We start from the raw sequence: 25,534 nt of genomic DNA, 5'->3' as shown, positions 1-25,534 counted from the left end.
TACCGAGAACTATAAACAATCTTCTTTTGAAATTATACTTGGATGATTAAAATTAGAAGTTCTTTAAGATGTGTTGCTTACTTTCTGTTGTTGATGTTGTTATAATTATTTGATAGAGATGGAGAGATCTTTGGTAAAGTTGAAAAATTGGATGCACCTGGGGACCTTTAAAAATATGAAAATGTTAAATTAGATAAAAATGCTGAGATTGCAAAATTAATAATGAAAAAGGAAAGCTAACAGATGAACAATGTATGTAAATAAGTATGAAAAATAAGATTTTTATGAACAGAGCAAGAAATGCACAAAAGAAGTTATCCAACCTCAAAACACATTTTAATAAATTTAACTCCCTAATGGGAAGAGGGGAAAACAAATCACAGGAACTAAAAATCAGTCAAAGATACAATTTGGATTTGGCAAATTCACACCAAATTCACACAAAAATTACAAGTTAATTTGAGCACAGAAGAGATAAATTTCTTCCATAATAACCAACTTCCCATTTTATTATGCTTCTAACAAATTGCTGGGAAAGAGGTATTATGAAAGTACATGGGTACACTAATAATGCTACACCTGTGTGAAAGCTTGCTTTAAAACACTTTAAATCCACAACTCAAGTAATTTACTTAAACAATCACTTCTACACGAGAGAGCTTTACAACAACAATCTGGTGATTACTTGGCTGAATGTTACAAAATCTGATTTTTTTTAAAAAAAATCAAGCCATCAAAATTATGAAGGATTTTTACATTAATCCAGGTATACCAACCCCCAATCAACTGCAAAGAGTTGGGGGGGGGATCTAAACATATAACATCACTTCATATAACAAAGTTAGACAGAAAAGGACAAGTTCACAAACACTGTACATGTTATTCCTATGGTTTTCATTTATCCCTCTGGAAGAAAGGAAAATGCTACTCTATTCTAGGGCATCAAGACATTGGGCAGGGTCTAATAGTGGCTTTCCTCTGTTGGGAAACTATAATCCAGAAGAACTGGGAAAAGGATGATGTTTCCCTTCCACACTGCAGCCACCTGGGCATCTCCAAAAAAAATCCCAGAACTTAAAAAAAAAATTCCAGAGTCAGTTTTTGGAAAACACAAAAGGCAGCATCAGACAGTAAAGTTCCAAAAGTGGTGCTGGATTCATGTAGCTCATACCGATATCAAAACAAACTAGCTGCTCTGTACTATCAAAACTACTATGATTAGCTTACGTATACTTCTCTTTCCATGATCTAAAATGAAAAGAAATGCTGACATCAAAATATAAAACCACTAGGTATAACACTAACCATGAACAAACACATCAGTTTAGCCGTTCTTCACTTTAATGCACAGAATTAAAATCTTGACCAATCATCCTGAACAAATGCCACCAAAGCACAAAATATTCTAATTAATGCTATTTACTGCTAATTCTAAATAAGTTTTATCAACACACCTTTATAAACAAAGTAGAATCCCTAATCAAAACAGATGTTAAATGGTACAGTTAGGAAACAGTCACTAGGATTCCTTCCAGTCCACAGCAGTTTTGACCATCACCATCACTCCACCTTCTAGAAGAAGATACTTCCTTTTGTGTAGAAGATACTTCCTTCTACATACTTCACAAATTCCTAAACACTTAGAAGTACCTAAGTTTGTACACAAATATAAAACTTGTACTCGTATCAAACTGAGTGAGCATCTATATAAAAAATGGGTTGGTGAATTGGGAAATAACTAGAAGTCAGAATTCTACTATGGGACTTTGAGTAAAATCATGTTAAGTGTAAGGGAGATATAATGAGAATTGACCAAGTTTAGCAACCACCTGTATTTACTGAATGTCAAGTGTCAATTGAAATGAGAGTATAGAATGAAGGAGCAGGACAGAATGAATCGGCATACTTGAAATTCCAAAAGGAAAATATAGCTGGCTGGAACGTTAAAGAGCTGTAATGATACACTGCAAAACTTTTGGGTGCATGTAAACTATAGAATGAATTCATAATTACACCACTTTAACTGCCATGACTCAATGCTATGGAAAGTATGGTTGCTTACCTGTAACCGTGTTTCTTCGAGTGGTGATCTGTGGAATCCACACACATGGTAGTTACCTGCACCTGTGCAGCATTTCGGAACTATCACAGCTGTTTAAAATTGGCCATCACCCCACCCTTCCTCCTCTGAGGATATATAGCACAGAGGCGGGGTTGTGGCCTTGTTCCTTGCCGACGCAGCGGCTGAAGAAAAAAGCATGATGACAGCGGGGAGGAAGGGCGGGGTTGTGTGGATTCCACAGATCACCACTCGAAGAAACACGGTTACAGGTAAGCAACCATACTTTCTTCCTTCGTGGTGTCTGTGGAATGCACACACATGGTAGACTAGCAAGCTACACACCATGGATGGCGGGCGTCATGCCAACGTTGAAGATAGTACGGCTCTCCCGAAGGCTGTCTGACGCCTGGACACGAGGTCCACCTTGTTGTGGGTCACGAACGTCAATGGTGTGGCCCAGGTTGCCGCACGACAGATGTCGTCCAAGGGAATCCCACAGCAAAAAGCAGTGGAGGCGGCCACGGCCCGTGTGGAGTGGCCTTTGAGTCTAGCCGGGAGCTCCTCACCAGCCAGCTGGTATGCTAGCCGGATCGCTGCCACGACCCAGGCAGAGAACCTTTGTGAAGACACCGGCATCCCTCTGGTGTCAGTTCGGTATTGCAGGAAGAGATGAGGAGACTTCCTAATGTCTTTGGTACGGTGGACATAATATGCCAGTGCCCTCCGAACGTCAACCATGTGGAGAGACTGTTCGAGCTGTGTGGACAGATTCTGGAAAAATCCCGGGAGCACGATGTCCTGGGAGACGTGGAACAGTGTGGCAACTTTGGGTAAAAAGGCTACGTCTGTCCGCATGACAACCTTGTCCTTATGGAACCGTATATACGGCTCATCTGCCCGGAGAGCACAGAGCTCGCTGGCTCGACGAGCGGTGGTGACAGCGTCAAGGAACGCTGTCTTCCATGATAGAAAGGAAAGGTCAATCGAGGCATGTGGTTCAAAGGGAGGTTTCGTCAACGCGGAAAGCACCAGCTGGAGTCGCCATGCGGGTGGCGGCGGAGCTCGTGGTGGGTAAGTATTCTTGAAACCCTGGAGGAACACTTGGACCAATGGATCCTGGAAGCAAGAGGAAAGTCCCTGGCGCTTGCGATACGCCGAGATTTCTGACAAATACCACTTCCATGAAGAAAGGGCTAACCCCCTGCGTCCTAACGACGCCAGGAAGTCAAGGAGCAGCGGCGTAGGAGCTGCCAAAGGGTCAGTGCCACGGTCCCTCGCGAACTCGGTGAACTTGGCCCACTTGCGGTCATAGGACCGCCTGGTTGATGGCCTGTGGGCCGCCGCCAGGATGTCTAAGACTGCTGTGGAGAACGGCTGGGCCGGATCCTCCATGCAACGAGGTGTAGCCAGGTGAGATCCGGATGCCAGAGGGTCCCGTGCTCGCTGGTCAACAGGTCTGGCCGACGAGGAAGGTCGTAATAATGGCCCGCAGCCATTGCCGTCAGCAAGGGGAACCATGGCTGGCGGGGCCACCATGGTGCTAACAGAATCACGTCTGCGCCGTCGTGGTAGGTCTTGGCTACCACCCTGGACAGCAATGGCACCGGAGGGAAGGCGTAAAGGAGGGGACCTGTCCAGCAGAAGAGAAACGCATCCCCTAGGCAGCCTGTCCTGGACGGCCTTGCCCCCCAAGCGCAAAAGTGCCGGCATTTGGAATTGAGGCTTGTCGCAAAAAGGTCCACAGTCGGCTGACCCCACCGATGGAAGAGGGCTTTGGCCTCGGCAGGATGAAGAGACCACTCGTGACTGGTGCTGCGAGACCGACTGAGCTGGTCGGCCAGCGTGTTCAGATGGCCCGGGACATGCACCGCTACCAGGCGGATGTTGTTGCGCAGACACCAGTTCCACAGGGTCAACGTGAGGGCAAGCAGTGACCGTGATTGCGTCTCGCCCTGCTTGTTTACGTACCACGCCACTGTGGTGTTGTCCGCGCAAATCTGCACGGTGTGGCCATGGAGAATGTCGCGGAACAGTTGCACCGCCTTGTACAGGGCCAGCAACTCTAGGAGATTGATGTGACGAGTTTGTTCGGACGGCGACCAGTGGCCGCGTACCGAGAGAGAACCGGTGTGAGCTCCCCAGCCTTCCAGGGAGGCATTTATGGTCAGCATGCAAGATGGCTCGGGAGTCCGAGCACACGTTCGCTCACACCAGCCACCAATGGAGCGAGAGTCGGATGGACGGTGGTAGGTACAGACGTATAGAGGGGTTGTCTCGGAGAGGGTGAAAGACCTGCAGGAACCATGACTGCAGGGCTCTCATCCTCGAACGGCAAACGGCGTTACCGCCGTAGTCAATGCCATATATCCCAGCAGAGATCTTACATGGCTGGCTGGGACGCAGGCCTGGTGTCTTGCTCGGAGAGCCGCCTTGCGAAGTACTGCAAACCGATCGTCTGGCAGGTATGCCCTGCGAGTGGCAGAGTCCAAGACCGCCCAGATGAAGGCGATGTTCTGAGAGGGCCGTAGGTTGGACTTGGTGTAGTTGACCACCAAGCCGAGGTCCTGAAGGAGTGAGAGTGTAAACTGAATGTGATGAAGGAGTAAAGAACGAGACCGTGCCACCAGCAACCAATCATCGATATACGGGAACACCGTGACAAAATGAGTGCGGAGATAGGCCACCACTGCCGCCATCACCTTAGTGAAGACTCTGGGTGCTGTAGAAATCCCAAAGGGGAGAACCCTAAAACAATATGCTTCGCGACTAATGGCAAACGCCAGAAACCTGTGATGCCGCGGAGAGATCGCGATGTGAAAATATGCGTCGCGCAAATCAACAGTCGCAAACCACACTCCTTCTGGCAGGAGCGGGAGGATGGTTGGCAAAGTCACCATCCGAAACGTAGGTGACAGAATGTGTTGATTCAAGGCCCTGAGGTCCAAAATTGGACGCTGGTCTCGGCCCTTTTTAGAAACCAAAAAGCATCGTGAAAAAAAGGCAGAAGAAAACAAAGCAGGGTGCAAGGGGACTATGCCCCTTTGCTCAGCAAAGTGCTAACCTCCTGGTTGAGGATTTCCAATGGCTGTGTTACCTTCACACAGCCAGTCCTTGGGCGGGCACAGAAATCAATTTCGTAGCCAAACTGGACTACATTCAGGACCCACTGGTCCGTAGTAATGGCCTGCCACTTAGGAAAAAAGGAGGCTAACCGAGAACCAAACTCAAAGTGCACCCCAGGCAAGAGCTGCTGCTCTTCTAGACGCGAAAAGTCGTCAGGGAGAGGACTGGCGTCACCACATTGAAGAGTAGATCCCGACACCACATGAGGAGAAGACGTAAGAGGAGAAGAAGTGACGGCGCTAAAAACGCCATCTGGACCTCGACTGGTACCATCCTCTGTTCTGCTGCCGCGAGCGAGGAGGCTGCGTTTGATGTGAGGATTGGGCCGAGGTGGTCTGCGGGAAGGATCTCGATCCTCCCGTATAGGGTCTGCGAGTATAGGAGGAGGAAGAGGATGGTGTCCACCTACCCCTGCCATAGGAAGTATTCTGTGTCTTATAGCCATATTTATGAGCGGCTTGGCGCACGTCTTGCTTATGTCGGTGTCGTCGGTGTCGGGGTTGTCGTCGGTGTCGGGGTTGAATAGGCCGGAGTCATGGGCAGGCAAAGTTTCAGCTAAGGCCCTGCCTGCTTCTGAAAGCGTAGACGCCCTCAGCCATGCATGGCGGCGAATGGTAGTAGAAGTGGCAAACATGCGGCCTGCTGCATCGGCCGTGTGTTTGGCCATGTCCTTTTGGGCTCTCGCCACCATCAAAGCCTCTTGATGAATTGCAGAAGCGTAGGCACGGTGATCTCGTGGCAGACTGGCAATATATGCCCCCATCTTCTTAGAGAGATACTCTTGATAAGAAGACAAATAAGCCCCATAGTGGGCTAAGCGAGTCACAAAGGCCGCCCCTGCATGGACTTTTTTCCCTAGGCCATCCAACTTTTTGCCTTCCTTATCGGATGGCGTTGTTTGAGTTGTGGCCCTTCTCCCCGTAGCCATGTCAGCGACAATGGTGTTTGGGGCTGGAGGCTTAGCGACCCATGGGGCCGTGGAAAGGTCTATTTTATACAAGAGATCTGCCCTCCTGGATACAGGAGCCACCACAGGAGGAGCCATATCAGGAGTTTTAGTTAACTGAAGGAGGTATGGTAGGACCGCTGCAGGCAGAGGGGCCTGCTGTTGTTGGTCCAAAGGAAAAAGAAAGTCCTCTACTGGTTTTTGAGGAGGCGCAACCGGCACCTTCAGCGCCTTAGTAAGGCGAGACAATAAAGCTGAAAAGGCTGCAGTGTCAACAGATCCAACCGGTTCAGGCTGGTCCTGAGGGCATGGCTCTTGTTGGGATTGAGAATCTGGTGAGGCTGAGAGAGACTCCAAAGCCTCCACATCCAAGGCCTCAAGCTGGCCTGCTGTGGCCTGGTCTTTCCCTTGAAGGGAGAGAATAGGGGGCTGAGAGTGAGTGCGCTCTGGTACCAATACAGGGCCAAACACATAGGCTCTCCCTCCTGGGGAGCGATGCACAAAGTCCTCCTGGGCTGGGGTATAGGCCTGAGGCCCACCCTGCCAAGTCACCAGGCTGCTGGGGACGCTCCTGCGTCTAGGGGGCGACACAAATTGAGAAGAGCCATAATAAGATGGACTACGGGACCGGCTCAGTAATGGAGAGTCAAATAAGTCATTTGAAAAGGCAGCTGCGTTGAAGGGCAGGAACGGGCCCGAGGGGGAAAGCTCACCACCGCTTATGACCTTTGATGTTGAGGCCTCTGGCAGCCGCCGGGGCCTGGAGGCCAGCTCCGCTGCTGCCGCCCTCGGCAGAAAATCAGGCACTCCAGTGCTCTTGCGGGGGCCTGCCTCCGCTTCGGGGAGGACTGCCACTTCCGCATCTCGCCCCGGCGTCCTCGGCATGAGGTACCCGGTCTCGCGAGACTTCTGAGTCGGCGTGGGCGGAGCTAGCAAGGAACCGGATGGACGCAGCTCCTGCTGAGGCCTCGTGCGTGCTGCAGACGCAGCTGAGGCAGAAGCCTCTGCACGCTTCTTTTTCTTTTGTTTCCGGCTGTGGCTCTCCTCAACCAGCCGGGAGGAGGACGCAGGAGCCGGAGAAGCGGAGCGTGGCCGCTTGGCTGGAGAGGTAAGGAGCGGCACAGCTGGAGGCCCTTCCGGCAGGAGGGAGGTTGAGGCCTGCTCCGAGGGAGGTAAAAGCGCTTCTCCCTGTTTCCTTGGGCCTGCGGGGTGAAAGCCCTGCAGGCCTGACAAGTTTTAACTGAATGTGCCTCCCCCAAACAGAAGAGGCAATTGTCATGGCTATCTGTGTTGGGCAGGTTCCCGGCACAGCCGGTACACTTTTTAAAGCCCAAAGCCATGGTCCTAACAAACAAAAAACCAAATAACTATTCAAAAAATAAAGAAACAAACCTAGAGAGTTCCCTAACAGCTAAGTTCCAAGCTGCGGCGGAAGAAAAAGGAACAAGGCCACAACCCCGCCTCTGTGCTATATATCCTCAGAGGAGGAAGGGTGGGGTGATGGCCAATTTTAAACAGCTGTGATAGTTCCGAAATGCTGCACAGGTGCAGGTAACTACCATGTGTGTGCATTCCACAGACACCACGAAGGAAGAAACATGGGAGTTGTAGTTTTACAAAAAAAATTGCTTTTTCTGTCAAAGAATGCTAGTGCCTCACCAAACCACAAATCCCCAGGATGCAGATTCCAATAGACATGCCAATTCTAATGTTATAGCTTTGACTGAAATCCCAACTTTGAGCTCTTTAAAAATGATGAAAAGGATCATCACTATCACAATAATGCAGACAGGAGTGATCAAAAAAGTCCCACTAAATAGGAATACTTTTTCTAAGGTGATAATTTTGTGAAACAACAGAATCCAAAAGAAGATCATGAAATAACACTTAGCAAAATGTAAACTGTGAAACATTGCCACTGAAAAATATCATGTACTGTACATTTCTGCCTTCAGTGAGATGCATTTTCACTCATATGTTTCTTGATCCCCAAGCACACTGTTTATACACTATGCTGGACCTCTCCATGGACTACACTGTAAGTCAACAAAGCGTTTCCTTATCATTCTTACAAATTCCAAAGATATACTTTTCAAGATATACTTTATAAGATAGCGGCAAAAATAAGACAAATATATGAATATCAAAATATCACCTAGAAGCTTCTGTTAAAGCCACATGAAACAGAAGACAGAACAAATCACACCACAGTAAACACGGTTTTGCATATTAGTGCTATAAAACTTAAAAACATTTTTTACTGCACCAGGGCAATGGAAACACATTTCTGCCTCACATTATTTTTTTTTTATAATTGTAATATTTATTAACAGACAAATCTATTCCTTGATGATATAATGTGGAAGTGCATTTCAAGTTCAAATACTTTAATAGGGAATGTAATTTTATTTTTTCATAATGTACTTAATAAAATGTCAACTTAGCTATATAACCCAACACACTTCTAATCTTCATTTATGTACTTAGTCATGACAAATATCTATTTCAGAATATGAAATATCATATTGAAGATAGTGCTGTTGTTTTGGGGGTCTCCAAATGCTTTGGACATCAAATCCCTTTGGTCCTAAATACTATAGTCAACCGTACAAGCTGAAGGAAATGCTACTTTAATAGCTGGAAGATTACAGAATTAGATGTTTGTACTCACTGTGAATATTCATTTTTGGAGCGGAAGAGTAGCAATCCACTCTAGTGGGCTGTATTTCTTGTGCCAGCTTTAGAGGCAGCAATCACATGATTTTCCGTTATTTCCATTGACTCCTCTCTCCCTTCTCAGTTTAGTTACATTGCCTTGCCATAAAAGAGCTCAAAATTAAGCCAAACATAAATGTGGAACAGAGTAGAGAACAGACAGAATAACTGAGAGCTGAAAACATTATTTCACTCAGTTACAGAAATTCACTATTTTTGCAGCTACGTTTTGTGGATGGGTATTGATTGCTCTTCTGCACTTTCAAAAATGAACTCTAGATGATGTAGTGGAGCAACCCATTGCCAGTAGGACATTCTAAAACACTCAGATGATTGGGTGGGAGTGGCTGCTTCTCTATTGGACTATTGCTTTCGAGACATTATGACCAAAAACTAGACTACAGATAGAATGTGAAGTGCCATATTAAATCTTTGGTTGAAACCACAGAATCTATTTCTGCCCCTAAATGTATCAGATACATTGTTAATGTCAAAATCTGTGGTGTTAAACAAAGGTATTGTTAATTTCAGACCATTTTCTGACTTGCATCTGCTTCTGGCTTTCAGAAGGATGTAATCTAAGCATGGAAATAATTAAATTGCCTGTTGTCTATTATAAATTGTTTCAGATAATTTGTTATTTAGGTTAAAGTCTTTATAGTCTTGAGTATTTCATCTTTAGCTTTGGGTTTGTTAAGAAGTATCAATACAATAATTAATAAAAGTGTTTTCGAGCTCCTGAATCAATTTTCTCCTTCAATGCAAGACAAGATATAAACAGCAGTCTCATTTTTGACAAAACAGAGGCTGTTGTCAGCTAAAAATCTCATTCATCAATCTTTTACCTAAATTTAGATGGATTTGGAGAAGTAAAAAACTGACTTAAAATGAAGAGGTTACCAATCTTCACTATGCTTTTATATTAATATGTTAATGGAAGGGTTTTTTTTCTTGGAGCTTATCCAGCTTGAAAGCTGGGGGAAATTGCTCAGAGAGGCTTAGATGAGTCACTTGTATTTTCTGTGACTGCTACTACTACCTTCTGGATCCACGAACCACTAAGACAAGTAATGGCGTTTGTGGATAACCCTTGCCTCCTTCTATGCCTTCTTCTAGATTTCAGTCTTGCATTTTTAGCCTACCTATTTCCTTTCAATGACACTGCCATCTGTAGACTTTAAATCTGCCTGAACTCCACTAGCTAAATCATCTTTTACATTTCTTTCTAATTAAAATTATGCTGTCAAAAAGAATTCATTATATTTTTATTTGCATTAACTTATTGTGAGAAATTAATTAGGTATGAATTTCTCACAATGCAATTTTTTCCTATTAAAGTACATTTGGTACTGTAACATAATTATTCTTTAAATTATCTGATTGTAGACAGTTGAATGCAATGCATATTTCAGATTGAATAGGCGGTAGCATAGCTTCCAGTTTCCCCATAATAGTGTATTTAATCCAAATTTTCACTCTGTCTACATGAGATCTTTCACCTAAAGTCAACTTTGGCAAAAATCTTGGAGCAGGAACTAAACAATGAATGTAGGTAACAGAGGGAAGTCTGATATGTGTATTGGGAAACACAGGAATGTTACCAATATCTGTCCTTGTCTGCAATTAACAGTAAATCCCTATTTCTTACATATGCATCGGAGAGCTCACTGCTTCTGAAGGCCAATCCCTTACACTCTGCAGGCTAGCCCCACCTTTTATATCTGAATCCTCCTTGATTCAGCCATAAGACCTTTATCTGTCTTATCATGCTTCTCTTTCACAAAGTCAGTCACTAATTTCCCCCTTTCTCTTTTGACTCCTTCCCTTTCCTACAATTCTTATATTTCCATTCAATTCTCTTTCTTTGACATTGGATTATTTTTCTTTTTCTCATGAATGCATTGCATTTGTCTTTTCTCTGGAGATGCCTTTAATTTCAAATGTTGCAACAAATACATTCCAGTCGACCCCTTGGAATTACTCTTATTCAAAAAGTATTTCCCCGAGTAACACTTCTGTTGCTAATCAGAGGCTTGCTGACATGTAGTCAAATAAATTTCTGAATCTTGCTGAGAGACTTGTTGAAATGCAATCAAATGAGCATCACTTGGCATTGCTCTTTAGCTAATTCCCTTCTCTTTTTTTTCTGGAGGCAAGAGTAGATCATTCTCTGGTCAGAGACCACTGCTTTTTTCTTCTTCTTCCTAAAGAAATCTGTACTTTGTTTAAATAAACCTATATGCTATTTAGATAAATCTAAATGCCATTATCTTCTCCCACTAATATGCAGAGTTAAAAATTTCAAAGAAAGGGAGGACTGTTTGGTGGTGGAAAGAAAGCAGGTAGAAGGCAATGTTTGTAGCAAGAAGGAAAATAATAGGATTAGCAAATAACTTTGCAAAGGTAGGAGTACTCAAAAGGAAAGGTGTTGAAGTTCATTCAGCTGCAAGGCAGGATAGGGGGAAAAAAACAAGAGGGGGGGAGAAAGGACTCAATGGAAGTAATGGAAAATCATGTGATACCCGTTTCTGAAGCCGGTGCAGGGCATACAACTCACAAGACAGCGGATTACTTAAGAGTATGATTTAGAGGAGACAATGAGCAATGTGACAAATTTTAAGAAAAACAAAAAATAAACCAGTAGGTACAACAATAAGATGTCTACACCCACTTGACTAATCAACATACTAAGATTAGCTGAAAGAGCTATATCTTTTAAAAACTTTTGTATGGGGCAGAAAATCTACAAGCTAAAACATACTGCATTTATAGCATATATTTTTTCACAGTCGTATAAATTCAAAAGCTTTATAATATCATTATCATGACTAAGAAGGAAAGAGATGCTTCAGTTCCTACAAGAGATATGCACACTCAGTGGAATTTTGATTTGCCAGTCCTGCAACTATGCTATCTTCTAATGTGCTTTAGAAATGCATTCCATCTCAGAAGCAATTTGGAGTGCTCCATGAGAAAAACAAGTCAAACTGAGATCATGGAGTAAGTTTTAGAAATCCCCTGATCTTGGTCCTTCAATCAACTGTAAATGAATCTGGGAGTACACTCAACGATGTATTTCACATTCCCAGATTTATTTTAATCAGAGAGTTATTTTCAGCTGTTTTCAAGGCTGATAAATCAACCACTTCACTTCAAACTAAAAGCAGCCTAAACTACTTTTACTAATATTAGACACTATGAGATTGGTTGTCTGACCTTTGAAGCGCCCCTATGTAGTCAAGACAATGTATAGTAATGACAAAATGAAAGACGGTCTATTTTATTAACTTACGTCATCGTTATGTCTTGTTCAGATATGGGCAGAATGTACTGGTAAGTATCTATGTGACAGTGATAAATTGCCAGAAGTATTTGACTCAGTTTTAACAATAGATGCTCCTCCCAACAACCAGTGCAAATAATGTATACATTCACTTAGGGGAAAAAGCATAATTTTTAATGAAACTGATTCTCAAAAATCTGCAGGTTTGCAAATTCTAATGTAATTGAGATATTCCAGAAAACCCAAGAGTCTGATCTGTGTTCTCCCTAGAGATACTAAATCAATCCCAGGTAATCTGTTCTATGGTTATTTATATACCTGAGGTGATAGCTAGCAGGAATACTACGGCAATATGATTGACAACAGTACTGTAGTTAACAGTTATTTCAGAAAGTCACCACTCTCTAAAAATTGGATTAGTTTTTATAAATATTTGATCTTAAATACAAGATACTCATTCAAATATGCAATATGGTTTGTATGTGTGTGCGTGTGAATGCACACACACAAATGTTTAGGTTGTCTAAACATTTTACAGAATCCAAAACCATGACAGATAAGCCAGCTACCTGCCGTATTGGTGGCAGAGCGGAAGAAAAGCTATGGCTGCTGCCTCACCATGTTGGTAGGATTTCTTCTTCTCCGGATTACTTTCCAGTGATGGATCATTGGCTGGCAAGCTCCCCCTATCCAGATGTATGATTTTTACTCTAGTTGGATGAGATGGTGTATGTTTAAAGTTTCTGCCAGGGACCTGCCATTGTAGTCAATGGATATAAATATGATACCATTCTTTAGCACTGTGGATTTAGCTCTTAGTCTGATTGAATGAACGAACAATTTAGCACACAGTCTTATAGAACCATTTTCTACAAATGCATTGCAATACCAAAACCAGCTATCACAAAATCAATACAGAATCTGAATTTAGAAATATTGTATAGCCGAAAAAGGTGAACCCTTACAGATTAAATTCAAATTAAATCATTTGTGCTATAGAGACAATTTAGCTGAAATATCACTATTATTTAATGTAAAAGTATGAACCAGAGTTTCTCAAACTGTGTTTCTCCAGTTCCAAACAACTGGTAAGCTCTCTGGGGTTTCTGGGAGCTGAAGTCTAAAACACCTGGAGGAGCACAGTTAGATAAACACTGGTATAAACTATCATCGGATTATCATATAAAACAGGGGTCCCCAAACTAAGTCCCGGGGGCCGGATGTGGCCCTCCAAGGCCATTTATCTGGCCCCCGCCCTCAGTTTTAGACTTAGGCTCGCCCAAAGTCTGAAATGACTTGAAGTTGCACAACAACAACAATCCTACTTGATTATCTCATTGGCCAGAAGCAGGCCCACACTTCCCACTGAAATCCTGATAAGTTTACAGTATGTTGGTTAAAATTATTTTTATTTTTAAATATTGTATTGTTTTTTCATTTACCAATATTGTAAATGAATGATATGGCAATAATAATATATATTGTGTATACATATAATATTGATAATAAATATTATAATGTAATACAATATAATATTTATTTATTTATTACAGTACTGTATTTCTACCCTGCCCTTCTCACCCATCGGGGACTCAGGGCGGCTAATAATAATAATACAATATAATAATATTGTATAATAAAATATTAATGATATATATAATGCAATATTACTAATAATATTACGGTATAATGGTATAGTACAATATAGTAATATATAACGCTAATATTGTGCTATGCTAATAATATAATATATTGTATGTACATACAACTTGTAAGCCGCTCTGAATCCCCTTCATAAATGATTGTTGTTGGGTTTTTTTTTTTGCACTACAAATAAGATACAGTAGAGTCTCACTTATCCAACACTCACTTATCCAACGTTCTGGATTATCCAAAGCAATTTTGTAGTCAATGTTTTCAATGCATTGTGATATTTTGGTGCTAAATTCGTAAATACAGTAATTACTACATGGCATTAATGTGTAATGGACTACTTTTTCTGTCAAATTTGTTGTATAACGTGATGTTTTGCTGCTTAATTTGTAAAATCATAACCTATTTTGATGTTTAATAGGCTTTTTCCTAATCTTTCCTTATTATCCAACATATTCGCTTATCCAATGTTCTGCCGACCCATTTATGTTGGATAAGTGAGACTCTACTGTATGTGCAGTGAGCATAGGAATTTGTTCATGTTTTTTTTCAAATGATAATTCAGCCCCTCAACAATCTGAGGGACCATGAATCGGCCCTCCACTTAAAAAGTTTGAGGACCCCTGATATAAAAGGAAATATTTTACTGCATTCTGTTATTTAAGATAGGTAAAGCCATCAACATTTGCTGGTTTTAGGGACACATGACCTTCACAAAAACGAAAAAAATGTCTAATAATAAAATTGCTTTTTTTTTAACATGGGAGAACACCTCTCTAGAAATTCCTGGGTCCTCCAGCATGACTTTGTGATCAACATCCTGCAGAAAATGATTGCAGAGTTGCATTAGAGTTACAAGCCAAAACCTCAGGTTTCTCAAACTGTTGTTTCTCCAGAGGACCCAGAAATTTCTAGAGATAACATTCCAATCAAATCCATGAATTATCTAATCTGCAAAAGTCCATTTTCAAATGTATTTTTGTTCTCTACATTTTAGTTAATTTGAAATCTTGCAATGTGTTTTTAGGGTTTGCTCTTCCCATCTCTATTTACACTTACAGAACTATATTATACAATTGTATGAAGACACTGTATGTATATTCCAATTGAGCATTTTTTTCTGCACCATAGAAACTATTTGAAAAAGATACTGATCCCTTCCATTTTCTTCACAGCATTTCTTTTCCATTTCCCCATTCAGCTAAATGCGACAATTGGTGGATGTATTTCATAGAATTATAGAATTACAAAATTGGATTGTGTCCCAAGGGCTATTTAGTGAAACTCTCTGTCATGGGGGAATACAACCTAGATCTAAATTGTATGTCTAATCCCAATTAGACTACATTCATTCAATCAACCTTTGAATGGTGAATTAACACTCTAATAAATCTTACTAAAGTAATGTGTCTGTTTTAGTTTAGACAATTCATATCATGTCCTTATCACCTAATTTCTACAACACCATTTAAACTATTACACTTTATCATCATCTTAGCACATACTAACTAGTGTGGCTATGAATTATAGACATAGCATATTAGACAAGATCTATTTTGAAATATAGATGAAAACATTTACACTTTTCACATTTAGCAATTTATAATTACAATTATATTTTGGTACAGATTAGATGTATAGGTTTTTATACAACATTTACTTCAGAAAACACTCTCCACACAAGTGTTTTTGAAACCACATTTTCATTTAATTTTAGCATAACTTCAGGCCTGTTTACTCACCAGTTTTGAGACGTGGCAAAACAGAGGAAACAGCCAACTCCAGAACTGTTAGAAAATGCCAGTTATTGTGATTACACCAAAAAAATGAAGATTCAAGCCACAGGCAGAAAAAGAAATTGCCTTCGCCCTGGTGGTCAGCTTGCATTTATGAACAGCACTTTACCTGCGTTATTTGCCTAAACGTCTTTTTAAATTTGATACATCTGCAGACTACCAAAACATTTGGGACCATGTGGATCAGTTCAGACTTACAAGTCCATCTTCACTCCAGTCCCATTATTACATATGAAGCTAATGTCAAGGGAATGAATGGGTGGAAACTGCAATGAGACTTGTAAATTAACCAAAAAATTTATTGTTGCTGCTTTTCAGTATCTTTATGCAACTTCCAAGAAAGATAATTTGATGTATATATCGAAAAGCAGATTGATTTGAATTATAATTATGATTTTCATTGGATGAAGGAGTGGTAGCTGCTTTCTCAAGTGAGTTTCTGGCTGCTGTTAGATACCAGAGATAATAACTGAAGCCTTGACCATCCTCTAGAGACAATGGGAATGATTATTTTATCCTTGGTGAGTGAGAATCACATCCCCCAAAGGAAACACATGCTGAATGTCAGAGACAACAGAGACTAGAAACATGTTGTAGCATGAAATTGATGCGTCAGATGAAGTCCATGTGACAAAGATCTGGGAACCATAGTCATTCATGACTTTGTAATTTCTCATCTGGACTGTAGAAGTGTGCACTCTATGGGGCAATAGTTAGATGCTGCAAATCCCTTTAATTTGGAAGAGCTCTGCCCAGTAAATCTTCTACCCAGCTAAAGTCAGTAAAGGTGATGAACAGATCCTTCCTCAAAATGGAACCCTATTTATGGAACGTTCTTCCTAAAGACTTCTTGTTAGCCATCTCTTTAACTACAGGGAAGAGAAAATTTATTTTTAAAGATTGTAGGTAACTAGAGTCCTTGTCAGAGTTTAATATTTATACAGTTTAGTCATAAATGTTGCTTATTGCACTTATGTTTGTTGCAATACAATGTTATTATATTTTATTGCTCTGCATGTTACTATCTTAAGGCTTGTTCAGATGTTGACATTTCTTGGCATACCCATGGACAAAGAACACTACTAACAAGTATGATAAAGACATTACAGAATTAGTCTTATTCACTCCTATCATAACATTGCAAGTCAAAAGACAAAGGGACAACAAATACAAGTAACAAGGAATAACATTACATAGTGGTTACTGCTTAAATGTCTTCTCAAAACACAATAATAGTTTTTAAATGGCAAAAATGTCCTAATATTACAATAACAAAATGCTATCTCCACAGAAATTAATTATTTAACTAGTCTATACCTGTCCATACTTGACTACATTGCCAATCATTGCTTTTAACAATATACAGTTAAAACGACAGACATATGATTTCCAAAACCACAGAGAACTGGGATGGGGAAGGATAATTTAATTAAAATGTAGCAGAAGACACTTACTGGTTTTAATCACTTACTTTGGAGCTGAAGGGCCTCTTGGCCATGTTCCATCTTCATTTCTTTGTTCTATCACTAACACCTACATGAAAAATAAATAAAGAGAACAATGAACTTCATCAGAGATTAGGATGACAGGAAAGTTCAGGATTTTACCAACTAGACAATACCTACAAGAACAAGCACTGTAAGATTTTCATTAAGATTATTCTATTAGTGTAAGATTTAGGCATGGCCAACTGCACTAGTAAAATATTTCCCCCTATGTTACAAATCTGGATGTAATCTATTGGCCGTTGAAATCAGAACAAACAATTTACTTGGATCTTGAAGAGAAGAATACCCCAAACACTACACAATTAAAAATGAGTATTTTATACTTTTGTTTCCCTTAAGGAAATAGGTAGCATATTATTTATCACTACATTTCACTACGAGAAGGGATACTATCTGTTTTAATGTCACATCAGATTAACTAATGATTTAAAATGACACTGATATGCTTCAAACTGTAACTTATTATCTTGTTGGTAGGTAAGTGGCCTCTTGCCCATAGGTTTCATCCAGCTCCTAAGAGGTCAGAATATAGTTTGTAGAATCTCTTGGGTTATTGCCTTTCCCATCTGTAGGCCAGTGTAGAGAAGGGAAAGAAATAACTTTAGAAATTAGAGAGAGCACCAGGGATCCTTCTGCTCCACCCAGAACTTCAGCTTGGGTGTTCATGTAATCAGGAAACATAATCTATTTCGTCTGCTTTTTGCTGTATGTGCAGCAATCTCTCTTTCATTTCATGGTTACTGATAGATTAGTATCACTGAAAATCTGAGCCCTACTGGCTTCTGTGTATTCCAGTCAGCATTGTGAGAGTTAATGTACTCTACAAATGTAGTCAAGGAGTCTGTCTTGTACTTTACTTGATTTAACAAGAAGTTATTACCACGAGACTATGTGACATATATGCCTTCTAGACTGCCAAATTTACTGATCTAGTTTTAACTACTAAATGAGTGATTCAAACTAGCTATTCTAAGGCCATGATAGGAGTACTCTGTGTCCATGAATCATCCCTACATAAAAAAAACAAACTTACTAGCAGTTATTAAAAGCATTTTCTTCCAAACAACTTTGCTTATTACAAGACCTACAATATACAGTCATACAGGATGATGTGGTATTCTTCCTTCAGGCACACATACATAATCTGCTAGTGCTTTAGGATTCTTCTTTGTCACTAGATGGCAAAGTGATCTCAGTAGGAAAGAACCTCTACTACTTGTTTCATGTGAAATAGCTGCTATGTCCATTCATGGCAGGAGTAGCCTGGCCACAGTAATTTATGCTCCAACAACCTTGGACTATTATAGTATTTGTTCTATATAGGCCCTTAGGCTTTGCAGAGGCCACACTGTTTAGTGGGGCCTCCTACCATGTACATATAATTCCTTTTGGGTGAGAAGACTTGATATAGTTCAAGGGAACCTGCACAGACCACTCTGTTTTTTTATATTAATCCAGGGCCTACCAATCTGCCGACTAATAAAACTTATTTGGTCAACAGGGAACCTAACTCTCTCCATGGCTTTCAACATGCTGAAGAGTTGCTTCAGTGAGATTAGACAGGCTTTCCAGTGTTGAATGTTTCCACTTTAACTGTGAAGACATGTTTACTGAGCTACATTCCTAATTGTTTACCAAAATATTCTTCATTTCCTAATTATGAACTCTTCTAAATTGCACATAGTTTTTAATTATTTTAAAGTGTGGTTTTTCTTTTAGTTACCAGTTACACTTTATCTGCTTTTTATTTACAGTAGAGTCTCACTTATCCAACATAAACCAGCCGGCAGAACATTGGATAAGCAAATATGTTGGATAATAAGAAGGGATCAAGGAAAAGTCTATTAAACATCAAATTAGGTTATGGTTTTACCAATTAAGCACCAAAACATCATGTTATACAACAAATTTGGCAGAAAAAGTAGTTCAATACGCAGTAAGGTTATGTTGTAATTACTGTATTTACGAATTTAGCACCAAAATATCACGATGTATTGAAAACATTGACTACAAAAATGCATTGGATAATCCAGAACATTGGATAAGCAAATGTTGGATAAGTGAAACTCTACTGTACTTTGTTTTATACCCCGCCCTCTTTCCCTCATGGATGGACTCAGAGCAGAAATTGTTAATCTTATTTTTTATTAATCTTAATTTTATTGTTAATCACTTTGTCATTTTGAAACACAAAATACTGCAGAAAATATTCTTAAATAATAAAAATATAAATACAACATAATCAACCAATCATGGATGTTCGGAGTATTCTTGTCTTCTTTTAGAAGATACATAATGTTTTTAAATGCATGATTTTAGTCTAGTTTTTTCACCCCTTGCCACATCCTTTAGGAGAGATCACTAATTTCAGTTAGAGCTTTTGAGAAGCAATAGTGGATTTCTGGGATGAAAACAGCATTCCACAAACAGTGTTAAGTACATGCATTTCTAGTTTCAAATCATAGTGATGAGAAGCATCAATCAATCGATCTATACAGAATTATAGCAGCACTTTCAGTTACAAGCCGAAACCTCAGGTTCTGATTTTACTTAAAAGAATATCAATATTCAATAATTTTCTTATACCATTCTACTGAAAAGTAACCATTAATAAGTAACTCAAGTGTCAAAACCATTAGCAGATTTTAAGCATATTTTCAGACTGAATAATGGTCTTATTGCAATGAAAGATAAAGGAGGATGTTGTAGCTGTAACGAACTGTACAAATGATCTTCCAATATTGTCTCTTCTTCAACAAAGTGAATTTTACTTCCTATCTTAACCACAGTTAAATATAGTTAAGGCTATCCAAAACTCTTGCCAAACCAGATCCTGAATCTTGAAAACCTCTCCTGAAATGCTCATTGTGATTGGGAGATCAGGGCCCTTAGGTCTGAGGAAATCCAGATGACCAAGCAGCCAGAATTAAACTGATTATCTTACCAAAATTGGGTTGAAATCTATGGTTCCCTTCCTCCAAGAGAGATACGAAACCTTTAGAAGTAACTCACTATTTCTTATCCTCTCAATTCACTTTCCTGAGTCTGTGTAATAGTAAAAAAGTTTTTAAAATAGCAAAACCAACCTGGTGCTCTTCAGGTGTTTGGAACTATAAGGGTCACCATCCCTGACCATTTGTCATACTGGCTGGGCGCTGGAGCTGTAATTCAAACACCTGGAGGGGACCAGTTTGAGGACGGCTGAGATTTTCTTCTGTCCTTCAAGAAAAAGAATAGCTCAGAACTGTTACAGTGGTTTTGCTCCAATCTACAGGGCCAATTCAAGGCAATGACATTGGGGAATTCCTGCTCAGACTCTTGGCTATTAATCTGTATATTGCCACAAGGTTCCACCCACAAGGTCTAAATCAGTGGTTCTCAACCTGTGGGTCCCCAGGTGTTTGGCCTACAACTACCAGAAATCCCAGCCAGTTTACCATCTGGGGACCCATAGGTTGAGAACCACTGGGCTAAATGAAGTCACAGAATGAGGTAGGTCATCAGGAGTTTTGCTACCAGCAGTATCCTGTCAGTTTAGATGTAGGTTTTATTGTTGTTGGGAGTCAGCTTGGGCTGTGCAGAAACTGTACCAGTGTCTGGATCCTGTAAGGCTGGATAGGAATGATACATAAAACAGAGACTCTGTATAGATCTGCGCTATCATGTAATTCAGTATCTGATCCTAGATTTTCTCTTTGAACTGGATTATGGGTCTCATTACACTTGAGCATTTATCTACTTTAATCCACTTTAAATGCTGTGATTGCCTCCTGCAGAATTTTGGAGATTGTAGTTTAGGGAGGCCCAGGGCTTCCCTGGATGAGGCCTCTCCTTTGAACTACTCATCTAGTAGTAGTGGATAAATGCTCAAGTGTGATGAGGCCCTATCCGAATCTACACTGCTATACTATCCAGTTCAAAGGAGATATTAAATTCCTATTCCCTATCTATTTTTCCTTCTTATTTTCATTTAACATCTTAAACAAGAACTTGGATGTTTCAATTTTAGAGGATATTTAGTCGGAGGCATCACATAAATGAAATAAGGACTGCAATGAACAAATCATGTGACTGATACTAACTTGCTCTGGCAACTATATAAGTATGTTTCAAATTTCAAATCAAGTTGAAAGCCCTTGCTAGATACAGTTTATCTTCTACATGTGAAGTCTCATTTGTATCTTTCATTCTGTAACTATGTACTTGAAGTTAACATCTTTTTTGGATCAAAGAATGGATAAAATGGCTTTTTCTTTCTGTACTCTTCAAAGCAAGATAAACTTAGTCAATACAAACATCTTGGGTAAAATTTAATTTCAGCCTTTCTTGAACCCGAGCCTACTGTGTCAGTTGACAAACGGATACTCCTATTTTTAAAATTTAAAAAACAAACAAACATGATATGAGCTGTTGTTTAAGAAATTTAATGTAATTCAATTTAATCAGTTAAACTGCTTTCCAGGTTCTTACCTATGTGTTTTTGGGGAAATAAATTAAATGTAAAGTCGACAGAAAAAGCTACATTAACCAGACCTTAAAAACAAGATGGTATTACTAAGCAGTCTCATAACTGAAAAAATATAGTTTACTACTAACATAGACGAGGGGCATAAAATCTCCAATGATGAATGTCATATTATATCATACCTGCCTTGATATAAGCCCTTAAAACTAGTCAAACTATCTGTCAAGACAACAAATATAGTTACATATAATACCATACCTGCCCTTGATACAAGCCAGCATCTTGTATGGTGCTATCTGGTTTATTCAACGGTTCAAACGTGTTACTCATATATTTGTTCCACAACCTGGTCTCTTTTTCATCTGGAATATTGAAGATTTTCCTTATCTCTTTTTCAATTGTGTCTATGTTGGAAGAAACAAAAATCTTATTTAATTGTTAATAGCATCATATATACACTAGAAATGGATTTATGTAATTAACTTGTTACGGAACGTAAACACCTGTGTGGTACACTTCAGTGTATGAAAAGAGCAACTGACAAACAATGCCAAATAGCAAATATATTTTGCATCCATTTGAACTAATTTAAAGAAAGTGAACAGAGGAAGTGGGATGGATATGATCAGTCACCTGAATTGATAGAGTTACATAATGCTCCACCAAGATTTAGGTTTCCATACACAAGCCAAAGATGAATATCCCCCTTCCTTCTTTTTGCATGCAGTCAGAAAAAGCACATACAAAAGAAATTCTGGCAAACTAAACAATCCAAGCAGGGTGTTAACTTGCTTATAGACTGCCTATTTTTTCTTTTAAATTTCTTGATTCCTGGTTCATAGTAAAAACGGAGCAGGTACGTAATGAAACAACCCTCAGCATGTGAACTCAAGACTTTGCTGAGTTGTTCTCCTGATGCTAAATTCTAGCTTACTGTTAATATATAAAGGTAGCCAATGTGTCAAAATCTGACTGTATACATTTCAGAAAAAACAGCTAGGATTTCTGGCCTTATATTGTTTCATTTTTTCTGGTAGATTCTGATGTTTAGTGATTTTTCTAAGACTATAACAAAATAAAATTCATTAAACATAATGGGAAAATGCACTACATTTATATTTCAGTTTGCTTTTATTTTACCCACAGTACAAAGTTAGAAGGAATTTTAGCAACTTTTAAACAACAAATATCATTAATATTGTGAAGACACTATAAAACATGTTTTATGGAAACACATGAGCAAATAAATGCTTTGAAAGGTATTATAAATTTAGTAATCATACTTATAAATTATGTAACAATGGTCATACCTATTGTGTCAGCTTTACTAAATCGCCGTGTAACTACATTGTTCATATTTCCATTTTCACACAATTTTAATTCTGTCAAATATACTTCTACTTTGCAGTGCTTGACAAACATACCCTGTTCAACTACCTGAAAATAAACAGATCAAAACTGGTTATTTGAATAGAAAATATTTAATCCCTAATTACATAATACAAAATCTTTAGCAGCTCAATTACTGAACTTTTGTTATAGAATTTAAGGTTTCAGTTCTTACAATTAGTTCAATAGTCATGAAGGCTAGTTCGTAGTAAAACAATTGTAAAAACCTTTTTAAAATTAACTAATCATGTCACTAAAAAAATATTAGTGGACAACAACACAAAATACCAGGAAAAAGTACTCACAAAGAGTATTACACCATCAAGACTACCATGTAAGTTAACTGACTTTCTGAAACGGATATATTGAATGTTACCTTTATCTAGAAAAATATTTTTAGTTTGCTCTTTGTCACAAATCACTAACAATTAAGAACAGTTGCAAATTCAAGTAAGCAGAATATTCACATTCACCTCTTCATTTGCTCCTGTATGCGGTAACTGCGTAAAAGTCAGCCATGTAGACTGTCCTGAAAATAGCCATCAGCCTGATATGTGATACATCAGACAAATATGGTGAAGAAGGAGGTACCAAATAACTGCTAGAAGTCATGCTACAGCAATAGTTAATGAATACTCACTAAAGGAGAAGAGCATATAAATAAACAGCAGCTTGTCCTGGACTTTAAAGGAAAACATAATATATAAAAGATGTATATGCAGAATATTTTTATGGATTGCTATAGTTGTGTTTAGGATAGCAGAGGTGAAAAATAACACTATTCTATATTAATATAAAACACTACTATTACTAAGGTTACATCAGGACAGTGAATATGCTACGATTCTAAAGAAGCACAAACATTTGTAGTGAAGGCTTCAAATTTCGGCATCCTATGAATCTTGTCTATTTCTTCAAAACAATGTTTTAAGAACCAATCCCTCCTTTTTGTTCATTTAGATTTAGAATTTATACTTCATCCATGAAGTTGCCAACGTACAATAAATAAATTTAAGTAAATTAAATGATATAATGTGGTTGTGAAACTCCCCTTGAAAGTGTATTGACAGTGCCAGATGAAATCTTAGAATTAAGAGAAGTAGGTGAAAAAAGGAATTGCCACTGCACAAGAGCAGAAGAGTTCTTTTTATATCACCTCATAACAGTATGGTGCAAAAGCATTCTGTTGTCTTTATCTTACCACATAAAGCTAAATTTATTTATTTAAACTGTATGAAGTAGAAAGAGTATGGATTTATACACAGAAGCCACACAAAATTTGCAGAATTCCAGATGGACAATGGAAAATACTGTAGCACACTGCAAATTTTGATAGAATTGGCACCTTCAAAATGCAACTAGTCATTTAATAAAGTCTTACAGGAGATTTCTCATTTTTCTTAAAACATTTTGTGCTTTAAGGTTGTCTGATATTGACAGATTTCCACAGCTCCTAGTGCAAAGCTGTTTTCAACTTTGTTGGGTTCACCCTATTTGTGTAACAAATAATTTTTTTAAAAAAAACATAAAGCAGTGAGTTGTTAATCTGAAAGAAAAAACATTAAGCTCTGTGCTAGACAAAATTAGATTATGAATCTGAGCTAACAACTGAATGGAGTATTGTCAAATATGGTCCTAAATTTGAAGACTTAAATTAAGCCAAGATTGTGTGTACCAGTGAGGCTGCATAAGACAGGCTTTTCTTTTCTTCCAATTTACATCTGCAATATGTGTAGGAGGAAGTACCTTCAAACTAAGCATAAATCAGCCTGCAAAATCTCATAATACTGCATTAAAATCTAGGAGTTCTTACAGTGTTTTTGTGTATGTTTTTGATTCAATAAAATGGGAAGGGCAGTCAGATGCTTTGAGGGGGTTCTCTATCCCTGATTTACTGGGCGGGGGGGGGGGGGGGTAGCTTACAAAAACATTACAAAAATTTCCACCATCCTTTTTAAGCATTTCCTAAATGAATTGGCAACTGAGCAGTCAGGTTTAAAATGTGTGGAGTTGCCTTCGTTTAAATGTGTCAAGATTTCGAAGATAATGTTCCCATCGGTGTCCCACCTAAGTTAACAACCCTTGTGTTGCAGTGGGCCTATGAAGTCTTGCATCATATAGCCAAGTCACTCACATAGGTTAGGTAACAAGAAAATTAAACCACAACCTACACATGCTAAAATTACAACAGGCATGTTACATTTGGATATTAAACATTTAATCAACATATCCGTTAATTATTCCCAGAAAGCAAAAACCATATTTAATACTTACGGTTAATATTTTAGGCATAGTACATAGCACAACTGAAATCTACAATTATCCTATGTATTCATGTATAAGTCTGGAAATTTTAGTCAAAAAAATCAACTGAAAAAACTTAGGCCAACTTATCAATCTGAGTATTGTATCGCAACTCTTCTCAAAAAGGAACCATCGCCTTCTCTGAGCAGAGTGGTGAAAGGCAAGAGTTTCATTCATCCCAAAAGAACCCAAAAGAGGCACTGACTCTCTCTACTCACTCTGCTATGGCACAGTTTCCAGCATTTTTGAATGTCTGGGTGGGAAATATTGACAATGGCCAGGACTGCTTG

At 39.3% G+C, this 25,534-nt stretch overlaps 1 protein-coding gene across 7 annotated transcripts in view; it reads right to left on the bottom strand.

Moving 5' to 3' along the window:
- usp15 (ubiquitin specific peptidase 15) overlaps nucleotides 1–25,534 on the bottom strand; it is a 64,861-nt gene that overhangs the window by 24,064 nt on the left and 15,263 nt on the right. For 2 of the 7 annotated variants that reach the window (XM_062982545.1, XM_003221181.4), the window contains exons 4-7: nucleotides 22,862–22,988; nucleotides 21,810–21,955; nucleotides 17,050–17,111; nucleotides 82–165 (exon numbers count right to left, since the gene is read on the bottom strand). In XM_062982545.1, coding sequence (XP_062838615.1) covers nucleotides 82–165; nucleotides 17,050–17,111; nucleotides 21,810–21,955; nucleotides 22,862–22,988 — 419 coding nt within the window. Of the gene's footprint in view, nucleotides 1–81; nucleotides 166–8,802; nucleotides 12,641–17,049; nucleotides 17,112–20,172; nucleotides 20,284–21,809; nucleotides 21,956–22,861; nucleotides 22,989–23,413; nucleotides 23,488–25,534 lie in introns of those variants that run through there. The other 5 variants (XM_062982544.1, XM_003221182.4, XM_062982548.1 and 2 more) reach the window with 5 other exon arrangements.

The sequence above is a fragment of the Anolis carolinensis genome, chromosome 5, assembly GCF_035594765.1.
Source record: "Anolis carolinensis isolate JA03-04 chromosome 5, rAnoCar3.1.pri, whole genome shotgun sequence".
In the NCBI taxonomy this organism is placed as follows: domain Eukaryota; kingdom Metazoa; phylum Chordata; class Lepidosauria; order Squamata; family Dactyloidae; genus Anolis; species Anolis carolinensis.
The sequence above is the reverse complement of the archived record's forward strand: the minus strand, read 5'-3'. Positions and strand labels throughout refer to the sequence as shown.